We start from the raw sequence: 27,738 nt of genomic DNA on the forward strand, positions 1-27,738 counted from the left end.
ACACATACAATTTTTCATCAAATGTAACTTTCCCTTTCAATAAGTTCCTGCAATGAACCTAGATTTTTTTTTTCTCCTTTTGGCCTGCATGCTTTAGGGATTTCATGCCACATTATTTAATACAAATAACTATCTACTGTGCAATATGGCATGAAAATTGGTATGAGTCCAATGTACACCAATTATTCTGCTGGAAATCCTTTTGGAAGAAAATTTAAAATAGTTTCAAAACTACTTCTTCAGGCACTTTTAAACACAACTATGGACATTGTTAGTACTTTTTATCAAAGTGCTAATTGACCATATTAATTTCTGCATAGCTGGCACAGATATGGAAGCTCCACTCTTCCAACAGTGGTTCACACTGTTTTGTTTTTTTTAAATGAACGTGAAATAAGATATTGTGAAGCTGAAACATCTTACCCATTAGGAGTACTTCCAACTTTGTCACATATATCCATAATAAGACCCCAGTCCTCACTGGTATTGTATTCATTTGTGGCCTTTTCTACAAAGAAAAAGAAAGGACAGACTTTAGATTTATCATTTAGTGACTAGCTCCTGTTACAGGAGCACCTTTTATACATAATTACAAGGGTGATATTTTTCTAAAGTAACCAATGCTGACATTTACTGGTTTCTATAGCCCTGTTTGCAAGTTTAGGTAATATTTTATGATATACACAAGTCATTTTATTACACAGCAAGATTAAGTAGTACGATTAGCATTCATCAGAAACAAAAGTCAAAAGACTGTACTGGTTTCCGTGTCCTGAACCAGAGAATTTGCCAGACCTAGGGTTGCCAGGTGTCCAATTTTGAACTGGACAGTCCAGTATTTGAGCTTTCTGTTCAGGAAACAAATTGAGAAAATATAAATGAGAAAATATAAATGTCCAGTATTTTCTAAATAAGGTGTAATGTAGATTGTGATGTAATGTCAAGTGTATCCGGTATTTTTGTTGAAACCATCTGGCAACTCTATTTGGACCATAGAAGGTCAATATTGTCTAACAGCATTACCAACACTTCCACTGCTTACTGGGCTGTTAGAAGATATTTACAGACAAATTAGAGCTAAACAGCAGCACAGAACTCTGAAAGCCAGGACTGATGGCTATAAGCAAAATTTATAGGAATGTGGGAAACTTGGCCACACCCATGATAAGCAGACATCTGGCAAACTAAAATCATGCCGGACCATAGATATTGCTGGACCAGAGTACAAGACTACAGAGGTTCAACCTGTATTTCAAAGTTTAATGCTGTAAATTATTAACTATAGGGATGTAATAGTGTAGTTGATTAACTGATAAGCAAAAGCCTATAGGTTAATGCTATAGATTACACTCATTTCCCCCCCCCCCCATTCCTGCCAGTACATTTTCTAGCAGGCTGGCCAACACTCCAGCTCAGTCGTGGCTTGTGACGGGTCCGGGACCTACCCCTGCTGCAGCTCTGCATTCAAAGTGTATTAGAAACTGGGCAGGCAGGCAGCTCGGCTCATTACTGGCTCAAGCCAGGTCCAGGTCCTACCCCCGCTACAGCTCTGCATTCAAAGGCTACGTCTACACTGGCCCCTTTTCCGGAAGGGGCATGTAAATTTCATGAGTCGTCGTAGGGAAATCCGCGGGGGATTTAAATATCCCCCGCGGCATTTAAATAAAAATGTCCGCCGCTTTTTTCCGGCTTTTAAAAAAGCCGGAAAAGAGCGTCTAGACTGGCCCCGATCCTCCGGAAAAAGTGCCCTTTTCCGGAGGCTCTTATTCTTACTTCAAAGGGCACTTTTTCCGGAGGATCGGGGCCAGTCTAGACGCTCTTTTCCGGCTTTTTTAAAAGCCGGAAAAAAGCGGCGGACATTTTTATTTAAATGCCGCGGGGGATATTTAAATCCCCCGCGGATTTCCCTACGACGACTCTTGAAATTTACATGCCCCTTACGGAAGAGGGGCCAGTGTAGACGAGCCCAAAGTGTATTAGGAACTGGGCAGGGAGACAGCCCGGCTCAGTTCCGGTCTGTGCTGGGTCCGGGAGCTCAGACTCACCCTAGACAGGGGCTGCTGCCTCTTTATCAGAGGTAGCAGCCCGTGGCTACAGGCAGCTCGTCCACAAGGGGAGCTGAATTTTAAACTGGCTCCCCTTGCAGACTAGCTCCCTCCTGGCACCCTACGCTGCTGCCTCTGATACAGAGGCAGCAGCACAGAGTGGCAAGGGGCTCCTCAGGAATGAGACCGGAGTGCTGCTGGCTCTGCCCCCGAGGTCTACAAAATAGTCAACTAACTGATAAGTATTCATGAGGTTACTTGACTATTCAATTAACTGATATTTAACATCCTTAATATACTATGCTGCATAATTAGTTTAGTAGTTTCATGTTGAGGTCCTTTGTATTTAGATTTTTCTGAAGGTTAAGTCTATACATAGTTACACGTTTAGTAAATGAAGTTAAGAATCACCTTTTCTTTATAGTCTTTTTTTATTGTTTTCATAAACTAGCCTCTTCAACTGTCTTCTTAAAATACATACTTCAATGAGACTTCCTATGACAGTTCACCACTGTCAGGAATTGGTAAGAGGAAAAGACAAAGCAATAAACACAAACTACTCTTTTACAAAACTCATGGTTCCTCCTAAAGTGTTTCTGCTCATCCACCTTTTATTGTGTTCCAGCCACTCCACCTCCCCCGGCAGCCTAACGTCATTTAGTTACGTACTTACAAATTCAACTGTAAGATCTCACAGTGGGACCATATCATTTTAATCACATAAGCAAACAAACAAATCATTTTCAAGAGACAAGTTTAAAAGTTTGTGTTGTCTTAAGATTTATTTTTAATATTGTTACAGTTTTAAAATAGCTTTCTAATGCTATTCAATATGGAAAAGCTAACACGCAGATTTATGCTTTGGGTTCCATCAAATACTCTTAATAAGCAGGCCTATCTTAATGATCATAATCTTTGTGGTACCTGGTTACAGTAAGAGAAACCACCAAATCCCCTTAAGTCTCTAAGGGTACGTCTACACTTGCTCCCTAGTGCGAACTAGGGATGCAAATGTAGCCAACTGAAATTGCTAATGAAGCGGAGATTTAAATATCCCGCACTTCATTAGCATAATCTCACCCACGTACTATTCCACTCGCCAGATGATCTGAACGAGGAAGTGCACTCCGGGATGCGTTAGTTCGAATCAAACTCCTTGGCTCAAACTAATGTTACTCCTCAAAAAATGAGTTACTCAAACGTTACTCCTCAAAGTCAAAGTGCATCTCCTCACTGGGCACTTGAGGTCAACATAGTACATCCCCGACAGTGTGGCTACCTTCAACTTTAACAGTAATACACTGTGAGTAGCCATCCCACAGTTACTGCCAACCATTTGTATTCTGGGTTAGGCTTCCAGTGCCTGATGGGACAAACACACTGCAGAAGCTGGTTCTAGGTGCATATCATCAGCCTCCCAATGATGCATTTACCTCCTCCCGCCCTGCACTTGAAAGGAACAGCAAATAATTTTTATGTTCCCCATCTTCCCTGGTTATCTGTGCAGATGCCATAGCATGGCAAATATGGACCCTGCTCAGCTACAAACTGCTGTGGCAAGCACTGCAAACACCTCACACATTATGCTGCCATTTCTCCAGAGCCTAGCCAGGAGCTGCCGGAACAAGAAAGAATGTGAGGAGGCCACAAATACAGACATGAAGAAACCCATTAAGTGGAGCAATTGGCATGTGCTGGCAGTAGTTGATCCCATTGACACAGTGGAACGCTGATTCTGCTTCCACAAGACAAGCACAGATTGGAGGGACCACATAGTTACGCAGCTATGGGATGATGATCCATGGCTGCAAACTTTCACATGCATAAGACCACTTTCACGGAGGTTTGTGAACTGCTTTCCCCCACTCTGAAGCACAGCAATACCAGAACGAGACCTGCTCTGACAACCCTGGCAACTGCCCTGTGGAAGCTTGCAATGCCAGACTCCTACTGGTCAGCTGGGAATCAATGTGGAGTGCGTAAATCTACAGGGGACTGCTGTGATCCAAGCAGCCAACGCGATCAATACCCTTCTAGTAGGAGGATAATGACTCTGGGAAAAGTACAAGTCTGGGAAAAGTGCAAGACATAGTGGATAGTTTGACCGCAAGTGGGTTCTCTAACTGTGATGGGGCAATACTTAGAATACATATCCCTATCTTGACACCACAGCACCTTGCCAAAGAGTATATAAACTGCAAGATGTACTTGATGGTGTTGCAGGTGCTGGTGGATCACAAGGGTTGTTTCACCAACATCAATGTAGGATGGCTGGGAAAGGTGCACAACATACACATTTTTAAGAAATTTGGTCTCTGCAGAAAGCTGCAAGATGGAACTTTCTTCCCGGATTTGAAAATTACCATTGGAGGTATTGAAATGCCAATATAGTTATGCTTGGACCTTGCTCCTGTGGCTCATGAAGCTGTACACATGCAGTCTGAACAGAGGTAAGCAACAGTCCAACTGCAGGCTGAGCAAGTGCAGAATGGTGGTAGAATGGGCCTTTGGTCATTTAAAAGGATGCTTTCACAGTTTACTGACTAGGATATACATCAGCAAAAGAAATATTCTCATTGCTGTGGCTGCTTTGCTGTGTGCTCCATAATATATGTGAAAGTAAGGGGGATAAGTTTCTGGTGGGATGGGGAGCTCGATGCAGATTACCTAGCTGCTAATTATGAGCAGCCATACAACAGCAGAATAAAGAGACCCAATTGAGGGGCACCGCGAATCAGAGACTTGGAAAACCAGTTTCATGAATGACCAGACGGCAATGTAAGTGTATGTCACGTATGTTGCTTTTAACCAGGTGCCCCTTGCATATGGGTTCTGGCTTGTAGACTGTTCCCCCCCGACATATTTGACACAAACATTAAAGATCCTGTTCTGAAATTACACATTTTTACTTAGAAAACAGAGAACAGAACAGAAACAGAAAAGGAGTTCAAGGCATGATCTCAAAGGCAAGCGGTTTATTACAATATCCCAGTGGGAATGACAGCCCTCTGTTCCAGGAGACATCCCTACAAGTTGAGTGAAAGGCTGACTGTGACTAGCCCTCTACCCTCACATTCTAGAGTGCCTGGGGGAAGCAGTTATGAAACCCAGTGAGGCGGGCAGGTGATTTATCATAGGGTGCAGGAGACTATGCTCCAAAGGCTTTTCCTGTGCCTCTCCCAGGTGCCTCGTCAGCTATGTTTGCTCCCCCATGAGCCTCAACATCTCATCCTGAGTCTTACACTTGCATTCCCTGCATGGTCTCCTCTCCTCCTGTTTGGAACACATGAGCTGTAACATTATTCTCCTTCATGTATTCAGTTATGCTCTGTCAGTGTAGGTGGACTGCATATGCTCATTAAACATTTCATCCTGTGTACTCTTTCATTCTGATCTGTGATAGCCAAAGTACTGGAGGATCTGGGGAAGTGGATAACAGTCACTGTTGCAGCTGCATTGGGGAAAAAAAACAAGGGTAGATTTTAGAGGAGATACACTGTAAAACACAGGTTTACGCCTTTACAATGAATGAAGCACTATGCTGCACAAAAGGCATGTGTTATGTACAAGACCTAAGTTATCATTTTAAGTACCCGCTAGAGAGGAAGACAACACAGCACCGGGCAGCTGGACTTGGTTTAGTGGCAGACACAATAAGCAACAGTTTGGGGTTCTTGCTCTTTTGCTTCTGCTTTGAAAATATACGAGTGCTTGCAAAGTACAACAGTCATGTCATGGCTATCTAGGCATCTGCTTTTGCAAAAGGGGGTCCACATTTGCAAGGGGTCCTGCAAGAGGGAGGGTACAAGGTGGCTTTATAAGCGCATATGCAGCCAGTGTGTGTTTGCTCCACCCATGCAAAGGCAAGGAGGGACCTGTTCTCTGGGATAATCTCTATCATGTTTGAGGCTCTGACCTAGACTGACCATTTGCCTCCTTTGTTTTCTGTTATGCTTCCCTGAGCTCTTATTTTCACATGATACTCTTGGATGTTCCTGCTATATCCTTTTTTTTCCCCATCGTGACCTGTGAGATTTTGACAGACATCAGCGTTTCTTCTGCTGCTTCACAGTGATGCCTGCACAGATTCCTTTCCTCACAAAAACAAATCCAGTATTTCCTGCATGGTCCATGCTAGAGCTCCTTTACGACCTTGAGCATGCATGGTCAGGTGTGCTACAGGGCTCCCCACACTGGTCAAACAGGAAACAAAACTCAAATATTTCTAGGGCTTTTACTGTGTATCTGAAAGCAGCAGAGTTGAAAATGCTAGCTAGAGCAAGCACATTGGAACACTGAAGAACACCTTCCAGAGTCCAAAAACATCGACTTCTACAACGCTGCATCTGCATTATCCCAAAGTTGACCGTGCAAGGTTGAACTGAAATCAACTTTAACTGCCCTTAAAGCTTGGTAACAAGGATGTGAATGACTAGTCGGCTGTCTGATAAGCAAATGCTTAACAGATAGTCAACACACTAGTTGAGTAGTCACTTGTCCCCACCCTTGCTGCCTCTATCAGAAAGAGGAAGCAAGGGGGGGGGAAGAGAACAGGGGGTGCTTCAAAGCGGCAGTGCCGTGCGGAGCCCAGAGTCTGCTGCTTTGAAACACTGTGCGCAGCCTGGTGCCAGCTGGGAGTCCCCAGCTGGCCCAGGTTGCATGTGGCATTTCAAAGGGCTCTCCATGCGGCGCTGCCGCTTTCAAATGCTGTGTGGAGGCTGACACCTGGCTCCTTGCAGCATTTCAAAGCAGCAGTGCCACAGGGTGCAGCGCTGCCACTTTGAAATGCTGCGGGGAGCACAGGGCCAGCAGGGAACTACTTGAGTCCCCCACTGGTCCCGTGTTCCCCACACAGTGCTTTGGCCTTTGAAGTGTAGCAACAGCCCTGTAGCTGTTGCTACACTTCAAAGGCGGAGGCGCCCTTATCGACTATTCATTAGCCAGTTAATCAAAATTTTACATTCCTACTTGGCAGTTATGAAATAGACCTAACACAACTAACTTCAACCGAATCTGCTAGTGTGGACCAGGCGTGAGAAACATCCAACTCCTAAAATAGCACTTGGAGAGGTCTTTACACAAAACTGGAAACGGCAATTGCTTGAATTACGAAAGAAATAAATGAGTATTTAAATATTTACATAATTGAGCATGTGAATTTTTACATTCCTTGGCTATTGTGGCAATATGATTTGAGAGCATTAAATACTTCATGAAACTAAAGAATTAAACAACATTCACAGGGAGCCGAATTACTTGCACTGGAGCTGGGCAATAACTGTGCTTATGCCATTGCCAAAAAACCTTATTTCCAACTTGCAAGACATTTGTTATTCCACTCCTGGCTTCCCTTTAGTGGAGGCAGCCAGTCATGACAAATTATGTGATGGTTTTGTAATGCAGATTAGAACCTAATACCAATAAATACATCTTCACTTGTCATCTAAGGATTATATTTTGGAGGTCTCTAGAGATTAAACACTCGTACATAAAACTAGGCAGTTTTGCTGAGCCTCTTTCACAAATGCTAAGTAAATATATTATCACTGTACAATATATTTTCAGTAAAACTAAAAAGTTTAACTTCTTACTAATGGGTAATTTTACTTCATTTTGTGGCTATTTCTCAAAAGAGACTGAAATACAAATGGAGGAAGAAGTTTTCTACATGTTATGTTGCATTTTTTAATTAAAAGTTTGAGGTATAGCTGAGAGCTAACAAGCAGATGTGTTACATCAAAATTAAAAATGTTCTGGCTTAATGAGATATAATTTAATTCTGATATACAGGCAGTCCCCGGGTTACGTACAAGATAAGAACAAACCTACAGTCCCTAAGTTGAATCTGTATGTAAGTCGGAACTGGCGTCCAGATTCAGACACTGCTGAAACTGACCGCCAGTTCTGACTTACATACAGAATCAACTTAAGAACCCCAGGCGTCCCCAAGTCAGCTGCTGCTGAAACTGATCAGCAGCTGATTCCAGGAAGCCCGGGGCAGAGCAACTCTGCCTGGGGCTTCCTGTAGTCAGCGCTGGTCAGTTTCAGCAGAAGCTGACTTGGGGACGCCTGGGGCAGAGCAGCTGGGGTGCTACTGGACCAACCCAGCAGCACCCCATCTGCTCTGCCCCAGATGTCCTGATTCAGCCGCTGCTGAAACTGACCAGCAGCAGCTGAATCAGGACCTGGGGCAGAGCAGCTGGGGTGCTGCCGGGTTGGTCCAGTAGTGCCCACGGGCGCTGCAGGACCAATCGGCAGCGCCCCAGCTGCTCTGCCCCAGAGTCCAAAACAAAAGCCTGGTCTGCTGGGGGGGGGGGAGCACACTAGCTGCGCCCTCCCCCCCAGCAGACCAGGGACACGGGGAGCAGAGCCGCAGCGGCAGCGGGGTGCCGCGCCTCTGAGGCTTTGCTCTGGCAAAGCCTCAGAGGCGAGGGACCCCGCCACGGCTGCGGCTTCAGTCTGGGTGCCTGTGGTCTGCTGGGGACGGTCCCCAGCAGACCACAGGCACCCGGACTGAAGCCGCAGCCGCGGGGGGGTCCCGCGCCTCTGAGGCTTTGCCAGAGCAAAGCCTCAGAGGCGCGGGGAACCGCCGCTGCTGCCGCTTCAGTCAAAGCGACAGCAGCGGCGGTTCCCCGCGCCTCTGAGGCTTTGCTCTGGCAAAGCCTCAGAGGCGCGGGACCCCCCCGCGGCTGCGGCTTCAGTCCGGGTGCCTGTGGTCTGCTGGGGACCGTCCCCAGCAGACCACAGGCACCGGGTCTCAAGGGGCAGCAGCAGCGGTTCCCGCGCTTCTGAGGCTTTGCTCTGGCAAAGCCTCAGAAGCGCGGGAACCCGCCCGGTGCCCCTGGTCTGCTGGAGACGGTCTCCAGCAGACCAGGGGCACCGGAGCAGCTTACGAACGGGGCTTTCTCGCCCCGACTTCCGGGGCGAGAAAGTTCCGTTCGTAAGTGCGGATCCGACGTAAGTCGGATCCGCGTAAGTCGGGGACTGCCTGTACATTTAAAAAGGGTCTCAAATTTTATCAGGTACGCTCTCTTCTGGTGTTCACTGGCAATCTATTCTTTGTCAGATTTATTTAATTAAGGGTAGTGGTACTTTTTCAAGAAAATGAATCGTACTTTTTCAAGAAAATGGATGACTATTAGACACACTCTTATCCAATGGTGAAGTGGGATTTACTGAACATTGTTACTGTATGTTATACACAAGTGCTGCCTCAGCTGACTAATCATGAATTTAAAAACTCATTTAATCAAAAAATAACTTCCTTCTACCATGTTAGCTATTTCACCTACTTTCAGCGAATATTTCCAGATCTTTGACTATTTTACTCTTAAGAAGCATCAGTTGCTCTATGTAGCATATTTAAGAATAATTCTTCAGACGGCATTTGTATTTTACTTCAAACATATACATGAAAACAGGATCTTTAAAAAGTGTGTATGTTCCAGAACCTCACTATTCATCACCTTGACACTCTGACACCAATCATTTCCACACCAATTCTGATATTAAATGATTAAGCCTACATAAAAGTTTATCTGTTTCTGCTGCTTTAAGAAAGAGATCCAGCTTTCACTTAAACATATCCAGGTTTACTATCTAAGGAAAGAAAAACAATACCCATGGCAAAATAAAATTCTGTTTAGTATGTTTTTCAAAGGTATTCCAAGAAACAGCAAAAAAACAAATTTCACAAGTATAAAGGATATCTAGAAAAAACAGATTAAAAAGGAAGATAGTCATATGTAGATTTGGATTACAGCAATAAAAATCATACAAAAGCAGCTATGTGCTATTGTAAAATATATATGCAGGTATTTTGGCATTTCTAACATTCTAACCCAGTGGTCTCCAACCTTTCTAACCACAAAATTGCTTTTTCAATTTAAGTGCAATTTAAGATCTACCTCAAACCCAAATACCCTTGCCCCACTTCCTTCCTGCCCCTTCTCTGAGGCCCTGCCTCTGCTCCACCCCTTCTCCAAGGTCTCATCCTGCTCACTCCATCTGCCTTCCCTCCCCATCCTCACTCACTTTCACCAGGCTGGGAAAGAGGGTTGGGGTTCAGGCTCTGGTCTTGGGCCAAGGCGTTTGAAATGTGGGAGGGGATCCAGGCTTAGCCCAGTGTAGGTGACTGGGGTTCAGGAGAGGTTGCAGGGTGCAAGCTCTGGGAAGTAGTTTTGGTGCAGAGGGACTCACGTCTGGGGCAGGAGGAAGTTCAAGGCTGGGACCGGAGTTCAGGAAGCAGACTCCAGTTAGGCACCATTTAATTGAGATGGCTTCCAGGTGGTGGAGCAGTGGGGTTAAGGCAGGCTTACTCCTTCCCTGGCCCTGCACCGCTCCTGAAAGCAGATGGCATGTACAGCAATGGCTCCATGTGCTGTCCCTCATCTACAGGCACTGAGCTCACAGCTTCTACTGGCCACGCACAGTTCCCCATTACTTATCAATGGGAGCTGCAGGAGCCATGTCTGCAGGCAAGGACAGCATGTGGAGACCCCCTGCTCTGCCTCTCTCAGGGGCTGTAGGGACATGCCAGCCACTTCCAGGAGCAGCAATTACTATAGGGCAGTGGTCCCCAAACTTTCAGGACTGCTGGGCACCCGGCGGAGGGGCTGCTCACGCGCCGCGCGTCCAGGGGCAGGACCATGCATGCGCCACGCACCCGGGGGCAGGGCCGCCCATGTGCCGCGTGCCCTGGACTGGTACCACGCATGCGCTGCGCGCCCTGGGCCGCCCATGCGCCACACGCCAGGGGCCAGCACCACGCATGTGCCGTGCACCCGAGGCAGGGGCCACCCATGCACCATGTGCCTGGGGCTGGCACCACGCATGTGCTGCGGGCACCACATTGGGGACCACTACCATAGGGATAATTACTCCAGCCATGACAGATTAGGCATTTTAGAACTCACTACACAAAAAATTAAATTTAAACACAAGAGAAAAATTAAAATAATGAAATGCACAGACCAGTCAAACACCAAAAATAACACACTTTGCAAGCAGTAACAGAAGTAATAAGAACCCCTCATGTATGTGTTGTGTCAGAAGATGAGGATGAAGGAGAGTGTATGTTTGTGAGAATGACAGAGATACACACAGTGTGAAAGTGTGACAGATTTGCATTGCCAAGCTCCCTCCATCCCCTTTTCTCTGTATGGAAATAGGGTACAGAAATGGGGGGCAGAGGGACACCTTGACATCAGCACCCCCTCCCTTCTCTCTCCCACACCCTGCACAGCAAACAGGAGGCTCCCGGGGGGGGGGGGGGGCAGCTCCAAGGCAGAGGGTAAGAGCAACATGACAGTGGGGGGGAGGGACAACTGAAGTGCCAGCACTTGATAGCTTCCTTGCCAAGTCAGTCAGGATCATCTGTCAGGCTCCAAGATCTACCTGCAGGTAGAGCCCGATCTACTGGTTGGTGATCACTGTTCTAACCTATGATTTAAAAGGGTAAATGTCCTGAAGGGAAAAATCTTTATTCTGGTAAGATTCACACTTCCATCAAGCTGTGTTTTCATGACAAGGATCTGCAGGAGTCAGCCCTATTATTTCTAAAGTCACCACTTTTTTGTCCTGGTTTACAAAACACATACAGAGCACCTAGATCATTTTTTAAAGAATGGCACAACATTAATGCATTTGGCAATTCCAAGCTCTTAACTCTTCCCCACTATTCTAGACAAAATTGAGTCCCGCAAACCTTGACTCATGCAAATACACCACAGAGAGCCATTTTAAAAGTCCCCTTTGGCGTAAGGATATTAAATTGCAGTTAATTGACTAGTCGAGTAATCAATGGAATTTCCATTGACTACTTGATAGGCACTTCCACATTCCTCCTTTGAAATGTACAAGAGCCCCTGCTTATCGGATAGTCTACTAGTCCTTAACATCCTTACTTTGGTGCAGACAAATAGACTTCATAAGGCCTTTTAAATAGAATGAATTGACTTCATGCACAGCTGGTTTGGCAGGTTTTTAAACCTTCACCTCAACCATATGTCAACAGCAATTCATAATAGGTTTTATAGGAAAGAAGAAAAAAAGGGAATATTTTTCATAAGCACACTAGTTAAAAAAAGTTGTTAAAGTAAAAAATGGTTAGCATTTCTTTCATTCTGCTAGCTTAAATAGTAGAAGAGCATATAGAGCAGTTTTCATTAAAATATAGTGTAGAATATTTCAGAGTTTACCGAAAAAACATGAATGTTGAATGCTATTTAAAATGCCCCCATAAAACAAATTTAAGTTTTAATGGGTTTTTATACCAAACTGGTAAGCTTTTGAATTGTTTCCCCCCTGCCATTACATTTACCTCTGATTATTGAACATTAAATTTTTAGCGTAGACTAAAGTCAGCGGTGGACCGTATTACCTAGCCCAGGCTCAAAAACTGGCTAAAAATTGCTGTGTAAATATTTGGGATCAGGCTGGAGCCCGAGCACTGGGACACCATACTCCATTTGCAAAGTCCTAGAGCTCAGGCTCCAGTACAAGTTCAAACCTCTGCAGAGCAATTTTTCAGCCAGAAAACATAAGCCCTGTGATCCAGAGTCAGCTGATGCTGACCAGCTGTAGGCTTTTTATCCCTAGTTGGACACACCCTCAGTGGCTCCTTCTAAGTAGAACTACATGACCACTTTGTAACATGGGTAAATGTCATCAAATTCACTTCCACCAGACATTTTACTGTGAGACATTGAAACCAGGGTGAAAATCTGACCAATATTCTTCAATAGTGATTTCATCCGAGATCTCTGGAGATGGAAAAGCCAAATAAATGTGCCACTTAATGCCATTCAAACTTGCGTACATAGCTGCTTTCATATCAACTTGATCTTCTTCAAGGGCTCCCACTTAAGGTTACAGACTCACAGCCCCAAATGACAGCAAGAACACTTAAGTCTAGGGCAGTGCTTCTCAAAGTGGACAGCGGGCCTTGCAGCTTTATCTATGGGTCTGTAGCCAGAGAGCCTCACTGCTCCCCCATTGGCTCTGGTTCACTGTTTCCAGCCAAGGGCAAACTAGGGATGTTAAGTAGCAGTTTTAAGATAGCTCCCCCCAGTACCAATTCCTGCTCTACCACCTCCCACTGCCTCTGTGAGAGAAGGGAAGGAACTAGTGGAGTAGTGACTTGACTACTCGACCAGTAGTTTACATCCCCAAGGCAAACCGGAGCCAATGGGATCCATGAAGTTCTGTGGCTTCTGATCCTTAGATAAACAAAGCAGTGCAGGAAGCTAGAGGCTCTACCAAAGCAGGCCCACAGCTCACTGTGAGAAATACTGGACTAGGGGTTTAAAAGCTTGTAGCACCTCACTATGATTTCCCCAGCAAGTACGACTGAGGACTAGCACCAGTGGTCAACCTCCGTCCAGGGGCTACAAGAGTCCATGCCAGTTACCTAAAAGCTTTTACAAAGTCAAATTACATTTATCCTTGGAGAAAAAGTACTATGGAAAAAAATAATAATAAAAGTGATACTACATACATGCAGCGTCACTTTTACATATTATCTGTGAAAGTCTAAAAGGGCATTAAGATTTTTGAAGCAACCAAATGTCCTAATTACACTTTTGCCATGGTATCTTTTCCTAAACTGTTGCCTGTGCATTAGACATCTTCCTACTAAGGATGTAAGCGACTAATTGACTACCCGATAAGCAAAAGCTTATTGGACAGTCGACACACTAGTCGCTTCCCCCAGTTTGCTGCCTCTATCACAAAGAACCAGTTCCCACCAGCTCCAGCTCTGTAGGAGGGGGCAGGAGTGCAGCAGCTGTGTTCCAACTTTGAAATGCACAAGAGCCCCACCCCGGGTTCTTGTACATTTCAAAGAGGAAGCCTGCATGGAGCCTTTGAAATGTACAAGAGTTCTCACTGGAGCTCTAGTACATTTCAATGCGGAAACACTGCAGGGAGCCTGGGGAGCTCAGAGTCCTTTGCTGGCCCCAGGCTCCATGTGGCACCACCTCTTTGAAATGTACAAGAGCCCCAGAGAGAGCTCTTGTGAACTGCAAAGACTGAAACACCGCGTGGAGCCCGGGGCCAGCAGGTAGTCCCCCACTCATCCCAGGCTCCACACGTCATTTCAATCTTTGAAAGGCAGAAAGTGCTAGTCCTTATTGACTAATGGAATAATCAATGGAAATCCCATCAACTAGTTGATTAGTTATTTAATAGAAATTTAACATCCCTACTTCCTAAATTAATATAACACAACATTTTGAGACTTGCAGCCAAAAAGAAAGTAGTATATACAATTTTCATTCAATGATTATCACAAGCCATCTACTCCAGTTGTTTACTGATCCATATCAGTATTTTTTTCATAAATGCTACAGCTTGGTTTAACACTATCAAATTTCTGAATTTCAGAAATTTAACTCTGGACCGACACCAACTAGGTAGTATGGAATACCGTACCACTGATTTCCCAACTTCCTAAGCATTCATATCATCTCTCAGTTTCCAAATGATTAAATTTCAAAAATTATCACTGTCCATGAATCAGACCCTTACCGTAATTTATTATAATGCTGGTCTTTACATACTACGAAGGAAAAAATAAGCTAACTAGTACGTGGGGCAGGGGCCTTGTTATTGGTCAGCATTTACATACTAGCAACATTGCAATGTACATTCCAGTTGTGTTGTATAAACATGTTATAAAATGGTTTTGTTTCAAGAAAAGTTGTAGAAGTGCAAGAACCGCTGTCAGGACTGAAATCCCAGCTCCCGGTGACACGGTCGGAGACGTTAAACACGGGAATTCCCTGAAATCCACCCCTTGACAAGAGAAGTTGGCAGCCAAGAGAGCCCCTCCGGGAAGCCGGCCAAGCTACGCACAAGCAAGAGTCGCTGGAAGCAACACGCGTTTCGTGTCTCCTCTTGTGCCTGCAGGTGCCCGGTACGTTTGGGGGGGGGGGGGGTGCTCAGGGCAGTTTCCGGGGACCGTGTCCCTGCTGCGTTTCTAATCCGTCACCAGCCTCCGCACCCAACTACGCCACAGGGCTCAGCCCTCAGCTGTGCAGCGCCCGGTCACCCCCGACGCACCCACCCCACGCCCGGCAGGAACACGGTCCCCAGCCTCCCCCCCGCAGCGCCCCAGCGCTCCCCCGGGGCCGGCCGGCGCCCCCGACACACCCCCGCCCGCCGCCCAGGGGCACTCGGACAGGCCCCGCTCCCCGCCGCGGCCGGACTCCCGCTCGCTCACCCACGTCCTGCTCGAAGGGGTTGGGGGCGAACAGCGGCATCTCGGCGGCCTCCCCGCGGCGAGCCAGGCCCTGCTCCCCTCTCAGGTGAGTCGCAGCTCTCAGACGTGGCCCCTCCCCCGCCCGTGGCCGCTTCCTGCTCCGCCCGCCGCCACGCAGGCCCCCCGCTCGCAACAGGCGCCCGCGCCGCGCCTGCACCAAAAGGGCGAGCCGCGGCCAAGCGACCCAAAGCCTCTGCCGCAGAGAGCGCCACCGCCATAGGGCAGCGGCCTCCGCCCGGGTCTGGCCCCGCAAGAAATGACACGGCGACGTCAGGCACTGAGAGAGGCACCGCGCGCTCGGGCCGCCGGAGGCGGGGCCTGCCAAGCGCTGTGGAGGGAGAGTTCCCGCCTAGCAACGAGTGGGGGGTGCAGGCAGAGAAGCTGCCGGGGAGGGGAGGGGCGGGGTCGGGCTGCTCTTGTGCAGTCTCGGGTCCCAGAGAACGACAGAGCGAAGGTCCCTGCTAGGGGTGCTAATGGCCGGCAACCGAGTACTCAGTGGAACGTCCATGGACTAGTCCATTAGACGATGGGGGGGTGGGGGGGCACGCGCTGCCCCCGCTGTGGCTCTGCAGGTTACACGTAGCCAACCCGCCTGCTGCCCAGCCCCTACTACCCTGCAGCTGGGTTAGCTCCCGGCGGGGGCGCAAGCTGGAAACCCCGCTGCGGCTCTGCCTGTGGTACTGATTTAAAAGGCGGAGGCGCAGCGTGGGACCCAGCACCGCCTCCTGCCGGGTCCAGGCCGCTGCGCTGCTGCCTTTTAAACGGAGCAAGAGCCAGACGCTTGTTACCGGTTTAAAAGGCAGCGCCACAGCGGGTCTGGACTTGGAGCCAGCCAGGCAGGTCTTCGTACATTGGAAAGGTAGAGCCGCTGCCTGCCCTGCCATCCCACTACACTAGGAGACAGTGCTGGGGAGAATGTCTTTAAGCGAGTTCCCCTTAGCGTTCCCCTGCTTCCTCCCGCCCCTGACCTTGTGGCCTCTGATTAGAGGCATCAGGCTGGGAATGTGAGTAGTTGACTCAACTACCAGATAAAGCTTATTCAGCTAGTCCACTATTCAACTACTCTTTTACATCCCTAGTACCTGCTGGGGGCTCTGACTGGTGATGGGCCTCTAAGCTGGTGGCAAGGGGAGATGGGATTTCTCTGGGGCAAAAGGTGGGGTGCAAAGTGAGGAGGTAGTATGATCCCCTGTTCCTCTGTTGGCTTGCACAAACAAGAGTCCCTGGCATTCTCAGGCCACAGTGAAAAATGTTTAAATTACCTAAACACTCCAATTCCACTGCCACCCTGCCATGCCACCCAAGACTGCCCTGCCCTCACCCTTCTGTGTCAGTTCAGTACAGCCAGTCCCCGGGTTACGTACAAGATAGGGACTATAGGTTTGTTCTTAAGTTAAATTTGTATGTAAGTCGGAACTGGCTCCATATTCAGCCGCTGCTGCTGAAACTGACCAGGGGCTGACTACAGGAAGCTGGAGGAAGAATTGCTCTGCCCCCAGCTTCCTGGAATCAGCCACTGATCAGTTTCAACAGCGGCTGAATCTCGAGCCTGGGACAGAACAGCTGGGCTGCCAGGTAGGTCCCTGCAGGACCAACCCAGCAGAGTCCACAACAAAAGCCTGGTCTGCTGGGGGGGGGAGGTGCACTAGCTGCGCCCCCCCCCCCCAGCAGACCAGGGACACGGGGAGCAAAGCCGCAGCAGTGGCAGGGTGCCGCACCTCTGAGGCTTTGCTTTGGCAAAGCTTCAGAGGCATGGGACCCCGCCGCCGCTGCGGCTTTGCTCCGGGTGTCCCTGGTCTGCTGGAGACGGTCCCCAGCAGACCAGAGGCACCAGGAGCAAAGCGGCAGCGGCGGCGGTCCCCAGCAGACCAGGGGCACCCGGAGCAGCTTTTCTTGCCCCGGAGGTCAAGGTGGCGGGACCGCTGCGCTCTGGGCGGTCCCACTGCCTGCGAGCTCCGGGGCGAGAAAGCCCCGTTCGTAAGTGCGGATCCGACATAAGTCGGATCCGCATAACTCGGGAACTGCCTGTACACTGGTTACTTGTAGCATTTGAGATAATCACTGGAGAGAACTTAAGACACAGAATTGTCAGCTTCTTTATTATTTGGTGCATTTGTAAGCTCTTGGTTATAATTGTTTTCTTTGCACCTTTTTCTTTGTGGCACACTATATGATGTATATTTATAAATAGTTTATAAGCGTTAACAAATGATTATTAACAACACGAAAAGTATGGGTTAGATGGCTGTAAGCAAGTTATTGGCCTGTACTCAAGCAATCTTTATCCAGTGATTCACCAGGGGATAGAAAATAAGACAATATCTTATTGCCTCTATATAAATCCATAGTATGACAATATCTTGAATACTGCATGCAGATGTGGTCACCTCATCTAAAAAAGATATCTTGGCATTGGAAAAAGTTCAGAAAAGGGCAACAACAATGATTAGGGGTTTAGAATGTCTGCCATAGGATAAAGATTAATAAAACTGGGACTTTTTTTAGGTTAGTAAAGAGGAGACTAAGGGGGGGATATAATAGAGGTCTATAAAATCATGACTGGTATAGAAAAAGTAAATAAGAAAAACTTATTTACTAGGGCTTACCAAATGAAATTAATAAGTAGCAGGCTTAAAACAAACAAAAGGAAGTATTTCTTCACACAACACACAATTAACCTATGGATGTCCTTGCCAGAGGACGTTGTGAAAACCAGAACTTTAACAGGGTTCAGAAAAGAGCTAGATATATTCATGGAGGATAGATCCATCTAAGATTGTTAGCCAGTATGGGTAGGAATTGTGTCCCTAGCCTCTCAGAAGTTGGCTGTGTCTAGACTGGCAAAATTTTCCGCAAAAGCAACTGCTTTTGCGGAAAAACTTGCCAGCTGTCTACACTGGCCGTTTGAATTTCTGCAAGAACACGGACTTCCTACTGTCTGAAATCAGTGCTTCTTGCGGAAATATTATGCTGCTCCCGTTTGGGCAAAAGTCCTTTTGTGCAAAGCTTTTGCACCAAAGGGCCAGTATAGACAGCTCAGATTTGTTGTGCACAAAAAAGCCCCGATCGCGAAAATGGTGATCGGGGCATTTTTTGCATAAAAGCCCGTCTAGATTGGCACGGACACTTTTCCGCAAAAAGTGCTTTTGCGGAAAAGCGTCCATGCCAAACTAGACACTCTTTTCTGCAAATGCTTTGAAAGTAAAACTTTTCCGTTCAAAGTATTTGCAGAAAATCATGTCAGTCTAGATGTAGCCGTTGGGTATGGGTGACAGGGGTCGGATCACTTGATGATTACCTGTTCTATTCATTCAATGCTCCTTGCATTGGCCACTGTCGGAAGACAGGTTACTGAACTAGATGGACCTCTGATCTGACCCAGAGACGCAGGGAGCTCTCTAGTTCCCAGACGCCATGGTGAGTTCACCGCAGTTCCTGATCTCAACGCAGCTCCCAGCACATGCAGTGGGTTTCCCACAGCTCACAGTCTGCACACTCGACGAGGAGTCCTGTGGCACCTTATAGACTAACTGAAGTGTAGGAGCATAAGCTTTCGTGGGCAAAGACCCACTTCGTCAGATGTGACGAAGTGGGTCTTTGCCCACGAAAGCTTATGCTCCTACACTTCAGTTAGTCTATAAGGTGCCACAGGACTCCTCGTCGCTTTTGCAGATTCAGACTAACACGGCTACCCCTCTGATACTAGTCTGCACACTGAGTTCCAGAGCCCCACAGGGAACTCACCACTTGGGCTGGAAGCCATGGCCACTTTTATTATTTGCAAATTTTGCCATTTGTGGTAGTGCCAGGAACACATCTACCACGAATGGCGAAAATTTCCTGTATTTTCAGAACAAGATTCTTAATGTTTTCAGGGATGACTGATTATTGTTCATCTAACTAATATGAAATTTTCATGAGCCACTATTTTTTCCTAAGTATTTCTGTATATATGGTAGAATTACAGGATCAATTGTGATGAGTAAATTATTAATTCTTTTGTAATTAATTTCATAGTTAAACAAAATATCAAAATTCATTTAGTGTTTCTCAAGAGGACAAAGTGAATATATATTTGAATATTGCATATGACAGAAAACATAAATGTGAAGGGTGTAAAATCATGTGATATGTGTCAAAGTGTACCACATATGCATCAAATCGTCCTGTGACACCTTTATTGATATATAGTTTCTTTTTTGGTTTATGTAAAAGGAGGACAGAGTGACTTACAATAGCCAGCCAACTTCAGTGATTGTACTTTATTCAGTATCTTCAGGGGGTAGCCGAGTTAGTCTGTACAGGATAACGAGCTGTACCAACAGCTCTTTATCTGTGTAGATTCTTGTGCTAGTACTCTTACTCTCTAAGTGCTATACTGTGATCCTTATCTGCTTCTTTAAACTATCCAATTTTTAGGTGCTTATAGATTACCAGGTTTGCTTTTTTGGTTTTCCCTTTTATATTTACATACCGTCTGCTTCTTTTTTCCCACCTCCTTCCATTTTTTTCCTTTCCCCCTTTCCCTTCTCCCCTGTTTATTTTGGGTCTGGACATCCTAAACTCAAAACTCGGGTCATCTGAAGAAGTGGCCTATGCCCACAAAAGCTCATTATACCATCTACATGTTTTGTTAGTCTATAAAGTGCTACCAGACTATTTGTTGTTTTTTAAGTTTATTCAGGAAGTTGTTCAGAAAATAAACTATTTTGTTAAAACTGTTTTAATAGTTAGAAGTGACCTGCAGATGGCAATATTGCTTTCTTATTGGGATTTTAAGTAAGAACATTATGCTGATTTCTAGAACTGTAACTCTGTTCAGGCAAAATGGAACTCCTTTCTCTTAGCCTTACATTTACTAAGGAAGTGAAAATACATTATTATCAAAAATGAATTGGCTTGAATAAAAATGGCACTAATAGGCTTGACTGTTTTAAGGATAAAAATTATGAGAAACTGATGTCATGTTTTCTTTTGCATTTCTTCAAGTTAGTAATTATGTAGCTTAAATAAAAGAATGTAATTCAATGACCTGAGCCACACAGGGTTCTTCTATTATTTATCTTAGTCCTACCACTTATAATATCACTTCTTGTGTATTAAATTACAGTAGTTGCACACTGGTCCAGCTCTGGAGTTTTATAATATGTCTCAGGGTATGTCTACACTGCAGAATTTTCCCAGAAAAATGGCCATTTTTCTGGAAAAACTACACTTATGTCCACACTGCAATTGTGTTTTCGACAGAAAGTCGAAAGAACACAGGGTTTTTTCTGACAGCTGCAAACCTCTTTCTACGAGGAAAAAGCCTTTTTCCAAAAGAGCTCTTTCAGAAAAAGGCATGTGTGGATGGGGAAGAGGGGTTGTTTTTTTTTTTTCAAAAGAAGAGGCCTCCAGGAAAAAGCACGGGTGTCCTAGTGACCACTCTGTCCAAAGTAATCACAACTTAAATGCGAGATAGCGTCCAATCAATGTGGACACTATTTTTCGAAAAAGCAGATTGCTTTTTTGATGCACTTTTGCTGTGTGGACAATCTTCTGGAAAAGCTTCTTCCAAAAGAAGCCTGCAGTCTAGACTTAGCTTCTCTTTAATAAGTTGTCATACATCCATCACAGATCCTACTGTATAATACTACAATTTGATCTGATCAAGGTGAGGCAGGACATTAGGAATTTGTCATAACACAGTCCCTGGCAGACATCTCCCTGCTCAGGGAAAGCAAGGAAATGGGGGCACAACTTCTGCAGGCTTGTGGCTTTTGCTCTGCTCCATATGCAGCCCACATATATTCCACTTTGGTTCCTGCATAAGTGATTGCTGAATGTTACAGACTAACAGAATGGGGGAGAGGACAAAGCTGCACTACCATAGAATCGGCAGCAGAAAATTTAAGATTATCTCAGGAAAAGTTTCAATAGCTTCTCTCTGCAGTAGTCCATTGAGATCATGGTGAGCATCAATATCCTGCTTGGATATGTCGATTAGTTACATAGGGATATGTGCAGCTCACAGAAACACAGCCAGTCTCCCATTTTTCCATGCCCTCAGCCCTGCACTCCACAGCCACTTATCTTGGGTCTCATACCCTGCTTTCTGGTCCTCGGAAAGCAGCTGTTCAGATTGGCTATGTCCATCAGCAGAGAACAGTTCTTGGCTGCCAGACACACTTGAAAACTCCAGAGGGAGCTCCTGATCTTCATCTACCTCAATCTCTTAATCTACTATTTAATCTTCCAGGTTAAGTTATCCATGTACCTGTGCCCTCCAAAGAAACCTTGAGGCTTGTGGAGGTGATGTTACTGCCTAGGATAGCATCCTGCTCCTTATAGAAACAGCAGGTGTTTGGTGAAACATGAATCAGATCACTTCATGGGCCTTATGACAGGCTTGTCTCTATTCTTTAACCTTTGATCTGCACTGCAGCATGTCCCTTTCATAACCCTTTTCACGCAAGGCTTAAGAAATGTGCCGGTACATGTTCCAGTCCCTACTGATCACTCTCAACTGGGACTGAATAGACTCTTCCCCATACACTGATCAGATCCAACAGCTCTGCAGCTGTTCAAGTAAGGGAATGTTTGATGAGATGGCCAGGCATGGGCACCCTGGGAAGATGCCATGAGACCACTGCACTCTGTCTCAGATGCTCAGTCTGCTTAAGGTACCACAGCTTGTAAAATCAGCCCTGTATGGTTTACCTCCTGCATTGCTTCAAATATCTCAACAACGAGGTGGATGAAACTAGACAGTCACTATCCTCTCCAATGAACTCACACAGAAAAGCCAGACAGCAGGAAATGGAATTTAAATGTTGTGCGGATTGCATGGAGCAGGGTGGGTAGCTGGTGACCCGGCTGCATATGGTTGCCAGATGGTTTCAACAAAAATACTGGACACACTTGACATTACATCACAATCTGCATTACATCTTATTTAAAAAATACTGGACATTTATATTTTCTTGTTTATATTTTCTCAATTTTTTTCCCGAACAGAAAGCTCAAACACTGGATTGTCTGGGTCAAAACTGGACACCTGGCCACCCTACCTGGCTACATTTCAAACTGCCAACCGGAGTGGCTGATTGAGAAAGTGGGCCACTTCGTGGAGGCCAGAATCAGTGATCAAGTGTCTCAAGGTGTCAAGGCTGCTTGTTTGTTAACAACACAGAGAGGGGAAAAGAAAAAAAGTCCCTTGTAGAGCTGGAAGTTTTTTGTTGACAACAATGGCCATTTTTCCTAACAAAAGTGTTGCATTGTGAATAATCATGAAGTTTGATCAACAAAAAGCACTTTTCCTCACCAAATCTTGCTAGTGTAGACAAAGCCTTAGACATCTAAAGATGCAAAGAGGTGCCTAATGTGATTTTCAAAGTGCCTAGGCATGAAATTCACAATGGGAATTACAAATCTGGCCCTGGGTGTCTTATCCAAAGTCACAAGATGTTCATAGTAGAACAAGGAATTGAGAGACCTGGTTCTCTTGTGGCCAAAGTCAACATCTTGACTATTTAAAACTGTTCTTCCTCTTTGTTATCTTTGTAACAGTTTATATCATCATCATCATATTTTATTTCAAGTTCTTTAATTCCTATAATAAACATTTTGAGATTCAACTAATTTTGCAGTGTGTTTCATTTTATATTAAATCAGGAACTGTTCTAAGTAGTTTTCATATTACCTAAAGGCACAGTAGGAGCTCAAAAAGGTTTCTAACTCAATTTTAAAATTGACTGGACTTCAGGTACTACTGCATCTGTCCTTCCATTTCTTTGCAATTTTGTTGGTACACAATCATCTTTTCTCTCCACTGTAATGTAAGATGTGCACAAAAGGGGAAACTGATTAAACAGGAGAAACAGTGAAAATTATTCCACCCCAAATGTTTTGAAATATAGAAAGTAAACAAACAATTTTACACATCAGTTTTATTACTGCTTAATATGTAACAATAGTAGAAAAAAAACTTACTTGTGTGCTATAGCTCTTTAATGCTTTTACTGTACTCTGATTAACATTTTAACAAACCTGTTCCAATAATTTGTACTAATGTATGAAAAAAGCCATCTCGTGAAGCAAGGACATAAGTTAGACTATTTTGTGGTCTTTATATATTGTGTTTTTATCTGTAGTATGACATTGATTTAAAGAGGTTTTGTAGATTTTCTCTCTACAAAACTTGATTTATTTCTATTACGTTTTCATTGGCTCATGTGCTTCAGTTAAAACGCTCAGGAAGCACCATAAAAAGCATCTTCGACACTTTTGCATTTATAGTTGTTGGAATTTACTTAGAAAAGCTTCACTGTTAAATGAAACCTAGATCTATTTTTCCAGCTATGGATTTCTACTGTGCCTACCATTGTAGTATACTGTGAATTCCTTATATAACATTAATTGAAATCATATTGTGGATTAGTGAGGTCAATTTTCTCTGCATCTTCCTAGATAGGTGAGCTTTATAAGGATCATTTTGAAGATTGTTTTTGTTCATTAGGGCAGTTAGCAACTCTTTTTGTTGAGGAAAGACCTGTTTTGTACTGGAGAATGACAAAGCACATGTGTATTTCTTTAACAAACTAGAAGATGTCACAAAAAGTGGTAGAAGTCACTACATAAATCTAACCATTTAAGAAGTCAGCTGTGTTTGGTTAGGTTATTTTTAATTTATGGCCACTCTGCAGACTGCATAAGTGCAACCTATAAAAATGGTTATAACTGTGTGAATACTTTTTCTGTTTCCAAGCTCTTTCAGCAAACAGTAATATAGTATCTCACACAGACAGCAGTTTAGCTCATACACATCATTAATGTTTGTAATGCTTTGAGATCCTTAGGTGGAAGCAGGGCCAGATTAACTTTTATGGAGGCATGGGCTAATAGATTTTGTGGGGCCTCCCTAGGCTCTGGGTCAGGGCCAAAAATGAGGGGGTCAGTGTGTGGAAGGAGACTGCTAGATAGTGGGCTAGAGTGGGGATGCAAGATTTATGTGAGAGGTAAGATGCAGAAGAGGGGTGGCAGTGTGGGGTCTGGGTGGAAGAGGGTGCAGGGACTGGACTAGGGATGCTAAATTGCATGTAATTAAGTAACCATATAACTGCTAAAAATTTCAGTGGTTATACGTGAGGCAGCAGTTGGCTCCCACCTCCTCTCTCCCTTACCATGCCTGTATCAGAGGCAGCAGTGCAGAAGGGCAGGCAACTACCCAGGAGCTGGTGCACTTGGGGAGCTGGTTTTTAAGCCATGGAACTTTGTGTGTAACCATGAATGTTAACTGATGAGCCCTGACTCATCGGTTATCCGTGTACATAATTACACTTTCACATCCCTAGTTTAGGCAGGAGATGGGGATACAGGAGTGAGCTGAGGATGAGGGCACAGTGTCTGGGCAGGAATGAGGTGGGGGCGCAGGAGAGGGCAGAGGATTGGGGCGCTTATCTGGCATAGCTCCTGTTTGACAGAGGGAAACAGGCGGTTCTACACCACTCTGCGCTTGCAGTTAGTGCTCCCCCCACCACTCCCATTGGCCGCAAATCCTGGCCAATGGGAGCAGCAGGGGAGAAGCCTGCAGACAAATGCAGGGACAGAGAACTTCCCTGTGCTATTGGCAATGCACACAGCTCCAACCCTGGGGGTAGAGGAAATGGCAGCATGCTGAGCCACTTTCCCATCTCCCACCTTCCTACCAGGCAGAGCTGGTCCAGAGCACAGTATGCAGGGGCTTTAGCAGCTGCATCCCAGGGCCCCGGGCTAAGGGAGTCCTACTTAGTCCATGGCCGTGGGCTGCAGCCCCAAAAGTCCCTTTCATAATCCGACCCTGGGGGGAAGGAGAAGTAAATTACTAGTAGAATCTACTGAGATAGTTAATCCAGTAACTAAAGGATTAATTATGCAAAGCACACAATATTGTATTGTAGATAATTTAGTGTATCCTTTCCCTTCTTCACAATAGATCTTTAACAATGAAATAACCTAACAAACTTTCTTTAGTTCCTTATTTTTTACCTATAGAAATCCAAAACAACATTTATATTTTATATACACCTTAGAATTAAATAAAAGTTTGTATAGAAAATTTGAGAGATTGAAGGATACGGTATCTCTTTTCCTGCACTATCAATTTTCCAAACATATTTCCTTTAAAAGCTTTAATTTGATTCTAAGTTGTATTTAAACTATTAAATATTCTTTTGTGAAAATATAACACAGCTTTCTGTGGCTCTAAAGGGGAAATATTGTTTGGTACTTCTGACATAATCCATAATGTACGCAAAACTGCTTGCCTTAACACTTCTCTAATTATTATGATCATAAAAGGAAATATGGCTAATTAGCTTTTTTAACCAATTGTTTAATAAATATTACAGTTTTTAAAACCCTGGCAAAAATAGAACATTCATGTATATATTGTATGATCTAAAAATCATTCTTTCCATGAGTGACAAATGGCAGATGTGAGTATTGTATCAGATGGGGTAGTTTCTCAGTTTCAGTATAGACATTGTCTCTCTCTGGATAATTGCATGCATGACAGAGATGTGTGGTAGCTGCCCTTCATATATGCATTGGGGACAGTGCCGGACCGAGCCATACTTGCACCCCAGGCAGCGGGCACACGGCGCATGCGCGGCACCTGATTCACATGGTAAGGGGCGCCGCGCCCATGGGCGAGCAGCACATGCGTGGCCACGCCCCCAGGCGCCAATCTATGGGGGGCGCCTGATTGAAGTGGTAAGGGGTGCTGAATGCCCAGGCATGCAGCATATGCGCAGCCCTGCCCCCGGGCATGCAGCGCCCCTTACCACTTCAATCAGGCACCCCCCCATAGGTTGGCACCCCGGACAGCTGCCGGGATGGCCCCCCCTTAATCCAGCTCTGATTGGGGAGTCTGGAAGGAGGGAAAAAGTGTTTTAACTAAAAGGACATTTCTACCTCAATGCATGCTTTTCCAGATGCTTCTGTTCAACAAGGCTGAAATGCTGGCATCTCAGGCTACATCTACATTGCAAGTATTTGTCGGTAGAGAGTATGCTAATGAAGTGCTCATTAGAATTTGTCACGCTATCATTTGCATATCTCTGCCAATGCTTTTGCTCAAGAGTTTTTTGCACAAGAACAAGTAGTGTAGATGGGTCCGTTTGCGCAAAAAAAACCTTTTACGTAAGATGCCTAAAAAAGGAGGCGCTTCATTAGCATACTGTCTGATGACAAATACCTGTGGTATAGATGTAGCCTCATAGTGACATCTCTCTTCCCTCATTCCATCCATCCACTGAATATTCTTCCCAAATTCTGATGTATAGGGTACCTAAGCTACTGAACTGAAAGACAGACATATTTAATGTGTGGCTGTTCTCACCAAACCTGGCTGACATCACATTCCATTTGAAAATGTTAGTGATTTAAAGGCATTCATGAGTAAGGCTATAGATCCATCACAGAAGACTATGATTTTTTGTGACCTCTGTAAGTTCCAGGTTTTGACTGTCAGCATTCCCTAGTGTGGCAGAGCTCAGGTGTTCAGCCCTCCTGAACTGTGGTACTCAACGTGTCATCCTTTTTTTTGTCACCTGGGGGCATGCAGTAAAGTTCAGGTTGGCAGTGTGGATTACGCTTCAGCTGCGCGCTGAAGAGTTATGGGGGCTTCGGCTTCAATTAATCCTTGTTTATTGTCCATGACTTTTGCTAAAAATAACTGAGACAACATTTTAACCTCATTCATGATTGCTGAATTTGGACTGAAGAATCTGTACTATTGGCAGAGATCTATGAGAAAGTAAGAACTAAGCTAGACTTTTAGTTCATGGGTTGAATTTGCAGGGCTAGCATTTGGTCAGATCCTTCCTTGAGTACCCTTGTATTGTTCTAGTGGTGCACAGAGGACTTAAAATTTCTGTAATAATGGAGGATTCTTCTAGTGCAGGGAGTTTTTGGATGGCAGGTTGGCACTGTGTTTTCTCACCACCACCACCACCACCACCACCCCCACTATAACCCTTCCTAAATAACAATCCTTACAGAACTATCCTGCTGACCTAAGTCAAAGCTGCTGCATGACTGCTCTTTACTTGGAGTTGGGCTTAGTTTAGGATCAGTTGCCCACAGAATCAGTGGTGGAATAAAGGTGGTTTAGACTAATCTTTCCAACTCTCTTCTTTGCCCACCTACCTACTCAAAACATGAGCTTACAAAGTTATGAAATGTAACAGAATAATTTTGTCACTTGCACATTGAGTAAATTTACTTTAGAAACTACTGAAAGGCATTAAGCATGAACTCCAATGATGCCATTTTTAAAGTCAATTTTCTGAATGTACAGAAGGAAACATGGAAGTCTAACAGTGGGGAAGTAGACTCAAAGGAAACAAATGTATGAAAGATGGGCAAAAACAATGGCATAATATTCAGGGGCAGGGGGAATATAAAATGTGT

At 45.1% G+C, this 27,738-nt stretch overlaps 1 protein-coding gene across 2 annotated transcripts in view; it reads right to left on the bottom strand.

The window, feature by feature from the left end:
* Window positions 1-15,537, bottom strand: part of STAM2 (signal transducing adaptor molecule 2) — a 53,423-nt gene extending 37,886 nt beyond the window's left edge. Inside the window, exons 1-2 of one of the 2 annotated variants that reach the window (XM_075933406.2) lie at window positions 15,268-15,537; window positions 424-508 (exon numbers count right to left, since the gene is read on the bottom strand). In XM_075933406.2, coding sequence (XP_075789521.1) covers window positions 424-508; window positions 15,268-15,307 — 125 coding nt within the window. In that variant the 5' untranslated portion in view covers window positions 15,308-15,537. The remainder of the gene's footprint in view (window positions 1-423; window positions 509-15,267) is intronic. The other variant, XM_075933405.2, reaches the window with a different exon arrangement.
* Window positions 15,538-27,738: the final 12,201 nt, after the last annotated feature.

Source organism: Pelodiscus sinensis, chromosome 7 (genome assembly GCF_052426305.1).
Source record: "Pelodiscus sinensis isolate ZL-2025 chromosome 7, ASM5242630v1, whole genome shotgun sequence".
NCBI classification, from domain to species: domain Eukaryota; kingdom Metazoa; phylum Chordata; order Testudines; family Trionychidae; genus Pelodiscus; species Pelodiscus sinensis.